The sequence below is a fragment of the Lepisma saccharinum genome, chromosome 13 (genome assembly GCF_977018435.1).
Source record: "Lepisma saccharinum chromosome 13, izLepSacc3.1, whole genome shotgun sequence".
Taxonomy (NCBI): domain Eukaryota; kingdom Metazoa; phylum Arthropoda; class Insecta; order Zygentoma; family Lepismatidae; genus Lepisma; species Lepisma saccharinum.
Genome location: NC_139241.1, coordinates 28,299,883 through 28,305,613, shown reverse-complemented (window position 1 = coordinate 28,305,613; position 5,731 = coordinate 28,299,883). Strand labels below are relative to the sequence as shown.

General features: G+C 41.2%; 1 protein-coding gene across 1 annotated transcript; it reads left to right on the top strand.

Annotated features, from left to right (window-relative positions):
- The first annotated feature begins 528 nt into the window (after nucleotides 1–528).
- LOC145996736 (uncharacterized) lies at nucleotides 529–5,731 on the top strand. Its single transcript, XM_083133263.1, has 2 exons — nucleotides 529–3,718; nucleotides 4,134–5,731. The coding sequence occupies exons 1-2, from the start codon at nucleotides 529–531 to the stop codon at nucleotides 5,729–5,731; spliced, it is 4,788 nt and encodes a 1,595-aa protein (XP_082989389.1).

Below are 5,731 nucleotides of genomic sequence, written 5' to 3'. Positions count from 1 at the left end.
CACAACAAACGTCTCAACTCGCCCGCCATGGAAAGAACGAGTGTTTTCGCGCGGTATCGAAGTGACTTTGTATGCAGTGTTCCAGTTACAGATGTGTACTGACATTCGTACTTACGTCAATATACGGTTGCATGTTTTGTGCTCAATCGTAGAACTTTCTGTGTCACAGTACTTGTTTCGTATTACGTGTAATTTTCAATCACAACCGATACGCGTGTGGTTTGAACAGACATTCCGTATCGTTATCGTGCGTACGTCGAATGTTTTGTTATAAGACCGAGTTATACACGGTTGTATTCAGTGGACAATAAGTTATCTGCTACGATAACTCATCACGGGACTGAGTATCATAAATTTGGACAGTTTCAAGCATCCACTACAGTATCCTGCTGTCGGCTGAAGTGACGTCATCGCCAACACCCAGGGAAACTTCAGGTCAAGGTCAGTAGTTAGCTAGGCTCGCACCATATTTTGTTTACTCTTTCCTCACGTACTATTTCCTACACATCTTGCCCTCTTTCCTTCGCGATGGATGAAGAAGAGAAAAGAGTGTTGATACGTAAGAGAGCTGGATTTAGGGGCCAGTTAACACGAACACAAGCATTTGTCAATGCCTTTGAAGATACGGGGGAAGTTCAAGAAGTAAGGGTCCGTTTACAGAATTTAACACCTTTGTGGGAAAAATATGATGAAGTTCAAACACGTTTAGAGGTAGAAGATATAAACGAGAATCACGAACCTCACAGGGAGGATTTTGAAGAAGTTTACTACAAGGTACGGGGTAAAATGGAATCCATTATAGAGAAACATAAACAAGCACAAGCTGCATCTACAGATGGTTCGGATGTTGTAAACAATGCTTCATCATTAGGCACCAAGCACATCAAATTGCCCACGGTATCTTTACCCACGTTTCATGGTAATTATCAGGATTGGTTAGCATATTCAGATGCATTTCAGGCTATGGTTCACACAAATGACAATATTCCTAAAATACAGAAATTCCACTACTTACGTTCATCATTGGAATCTGAAGCAAGAACACTTATAGATACTTTGCCCATGACTGATTCAAATTACGATATTGCATGGCAATTGTTGAAAGATAGGTATGAAAATAAACGACTGATAGCAGCAAGTCATGTCAATAACATCTTGCATGTGAACGCAATTAACAAGGAAAATGCCACAGAATTACGTCAGTTCATTAATGACATCACCAGTAACTTAAATGCTCTTCGAGCCCTTGAATTACAAACACCGTTAGAAGATGTTATTTTGATACATCATTTTTTGGCTCAACTTGATTCTCACACAAGAAGGGAATGGGAATTAAGCCATACCGATCAGTCGTTCCCTACACTAAAGGAACTGTTCACCTTTCTAGAACAAAAATGTCAAGCTTTGGAATCTTTGAAGTCTGTTCACGTAAACAAAAATATCAATGAACACAAGGTTAGCCCTAAACAGAAACACATCCGTCAGTCAAATTCTTACCTGACAACTACAAATACACAATGCTATTTCTGTAAATTAGCACATTCCTTATATTCATGCAAGTCTTTTGCAGGCGCCAGTCTGAAGCAGAAACAAGAGTGTGTGCGCAACAACAAACTTTGTTATAATTGTCTCAGATCAAATCATAATTTTAGGAACTGTACTTCAGGTAATTGTAGGCGCTGTGGATTGAAACACAATTCACTGTTGCATCCAGACGAAGGCGGTACACGAGGAGGTCCTCTAAGGCAAGACCAACCAAGGAATGACTCACCAGACACGAGGAATGAAGCTGCAAGGACAACTTCAGTACAATCTTCATACTGCACATTTAAGAGTAAACCAAGACCACACGTTCTGCTATCAACAGCTTTAGTAGAAGTCGTCGATTCTAGGGGACAGCCACATACATGTAGAGCTCTCCTGGACAGTGGGTCTCAGTCAAATTTCATCAAGGAAGATCTTGTTCAGAGACTACAGTTACGAAAGCAGAAAAATCATATTCCAATCAGAGGAATCAATAATGTTTCATCGGAAGCCAAGCACAGTGTAGACATTCAGCTGCGCTCAAGAGTGTCAGACTTCCAGGCTTCACTTACTTGTCTGATACTCCCACGCATCACAGGGAACGTACCTTCTCAAGTTATTCATCATGAACATTGGAACCTACCAACCGACATTGAGTTAGCAGATCCAGATTTCTGCAAACCAGAAGGGATAGATCTACTAATTGGATCGGAACTTTACTTGCACTTACTTCTTCCTGAAAGACAAACGAGAGATGAAAACTATCCAGTTCTTCAAAATACTGAATTAGGTTGGATTTTAGCTGGTCGGATGGAACAGCCTGTACAACCTAGTACACCCACAGTAGCATGTTTTGTACGCATGGAGGATAATTTGGATTCTCAATTACGGCGTTTTTTCGAGTTGGAGGAAATGTTCTCGAAACCAAAAACAGCTGAAGAAGTAGCTTGTGAAAACCACTTCAATCAACACACCACCAGAGATGAAACAGGGCGTTTCATTGTTCGTCTCCCATTTCGATCAGATCATACAGAGCTAGGACATTCATACAACCAGGCATTATTCAGATTACATCAGTTAGAGAAGAGGTTTCAACAACAACCAGAGTTGAAAGAGGAGTATAGCAGAATACTCGAGGAGTATGAAATGTTGGGACACATGAAGCCAGTACAACCAGATCCAAATGAAGCTGATGACGTGTCATACTATTTACCACATCATCCAGTATTCAAACCTAGCAGCAGCAGCACGAAAACCAGAATTGTTTTTGATGCATCAGCAAAAACAACAAATGGAGTCTCATTAAACGATATACTGATGGTCGGTCCAACTACACATGACGATCTTCAGTCTATAGCTCTTCGCTTCAGAACGCACAAGGTTGTATTTACGGCAAACGCCGAGAAGATGTTCAGACAAATCCTGATTCATCCAGATGACACTAAGTTTCAACGCATACTTTGGAGAAAATCTACAGATATGCCAGTACAAACGTTCGAGCTCACAAGAGTCACATTTGGTTTGGCATCATCACCGTTTTTGGCGACCAAAACATTGCAGCAGTTAGCTGAAGAGGAAGCAACCAAGTTTCCGAATGCATCCAAAATTTTACAACGAGATGTTTACGTTGATGACCTCCTCACTGGAGCTAACAGTATTGAAGAAGCTAGACAATTGCAAGGAGAACTAATCGATTTACTGAATTCAGCAGGATTCACTTTGAAGAAATGGTGTTCTAATCATCCAGAACTTCTTGAAGCAGTACCAGCTACTCATAGAGAAATGCAACTACCATTTCAGTTCGACAAGGGAGCAAGCGTTACGGCTTTAGGCCTCACGTGGGATCCAGTCACAGATAAATTGCAAGCAAATAACAAGGAGATAGTGTCATGTTATGAAGACAACATCACTAAACGACAAGTAGCTTCTATTGTCGCATCAATCTTTGATCCTTTGGGACTAGTGAGTCCAATAGTAATTTCTTACAAGATATTTCTACAACAATTATGGTTCTATAACATGGAATGGGACGATAAGTTACCAGATCAACTCAACATGGAGTGGAAACGTTTGTTTCAACAGTTACCAAACATTAATGAGATACAAGTTAACAGATTTGTGCTAGTTCAAGGAAAAGTGGTTGACATTCAACTCCACGGATTTTCAGATGCATCGCAAGTTGCATATGGCTGTTGTTTGTATCTTAGATCAACAAATGAAAATGGTGAAACCACTGTACATTTACTTTGTTCACGTTCGCGTGTGGCACCTATAAGAAGGATCACTCTTCCTCGTCTTGAATTGTGCGCTGCCTTGTTGTTGGCGAAACTAACACACAAGGTGTTACAACTACTACAATTGGAAGTCAGTAGAATCAATCTATGGACCGATTCGAAGATCGTACTGGCGTGGCTTGCATCACCTGCAAGACGATGGAAAACCTTTGTAGCGAATAGAGTTTCACAAATTCAAGAATGTACGAAGCCTCAGTACTGGAAACGTAGTGTCAGCACAGAACCCCGCAGATTTAATCAGCAGAGGGACAAATGTAGACTCACTACACACCTCTCAAATGTGGTTTCATGGCCCTGATTGGCTATCACTTCCAGCAACAGCATGGCCTTCGAGTCCAACATCGTCAAGGGATGATGACTTCGAACTCGACGAACTTGAAGAACAAAGAACAACTACAGTAAGTCTAGTCACAAATGCACCAACAATAGAATTTATCAGCAGATTTTCGTCGTTATTGAAACTTCAAAGAGTGATTGCATATTGTTTGAGATTTCTACACAATGCGAGGAACAAACAAGAGAAACACATAGGATCATTGTCAGCAAGTGACTTAAGATCAGCATTGCATACTTGCATTAGAAGCATGCAACACGAAGTTTATGGCAAGGAAATAAGAGAATTGTCTTCTAACAGTCAGGTGTCAAAGGATAGTCAACTTTTAGACTTGCATCCTTTCTTCGATGACAAGCAAGTACTCAGAGTTGGAGGAAGACTTAGACACTCGCAGCTACCATATGATAGCAAACATCAAGTAATATTGCCACCGAAGCATCATTTAACTGAATTGATCATTCTTTCAGAACACCACAGACTATTACATGCAGGACCACAACTCCTTATATCTTCATTACGACAGGAGTACTGGATACCAAGAGCCAGACAAGTGGTCAGAACTATTCTGCATAAGTGCCTCATTTGTTTCAAATTAAGAGCATCTATTTCCAACCAACTCATGGGACAATTACCACCATCCAGAATACAGTCCACTAGACCATTTCTAAACACTGGAGTTGATTACGCTGGACCAATTATCATCAAGCCGTCAATCACTAGAAGCAAATCAAGGTTGAAAGCATATGTAGCAGTATTTGTATGCTTTGCCACAAAGGCCATACACCTAGAATTGGTCGGAGATCTCAGCACCAAGTCATTCATTGCTGCTTTGCGAAGATTTACGGCACGCATAGGAAAATGTTTGAACTTGTACAGCGATAACGGAAGAAATTTCGTCGGTGCCAATCGTGAGTTACAAGACTTGAAGAATTTATTCCAATCATCAGACTTCAGCAAGTCTTTAGAAGACCATGCAGCTCAGGAAGGATTCAAATGGCATTTTCTACCACCCAATAGCCCAAATATGGCTGGACTTTGTGAAGCAGGAGTAAAGTCCATGAAGCATCACCTGAGGAGAATCGTAGGGAACTCTGCTCTCACTTTCGAAGAACTTGAAACACTCTTAGTTCAAATCGAAGCCTGTCTTAACTCCAGGCCCCTCACAGTATTGTCACATGACCCTACAGATCCCAGTTTTATAACCCCTGGCCATTTCCTTATTGGTGCACCCCTAACTAGTTTTCCTGAGCCTAGTCTAACTAACAGCAAAGAATCCAGTTTATCCAGATGGCAGAGATTGCAGCAGATGTACCAACAACTATGGGACCGTTGGTCAAAGGACTACTTGCATTCCCTGCAGCAGAGGACCAAGTGGAATACCCAAAGGAAGAATTTGGAACCAGGAACAGTGGTCTTAGTGAAGGAAGATCACCTACCTCCACTTACATGGAAACTTGCTATAGTTGAACAAGTGCATCCTGGTGCGGATGGACTAGTGCGTGTTGCAACTGTTCGCACTTCGTCTTCAACTTATAAACGTCCAGTTAACAAACTAGTGCCTCTTCCAGTAGATCATTAG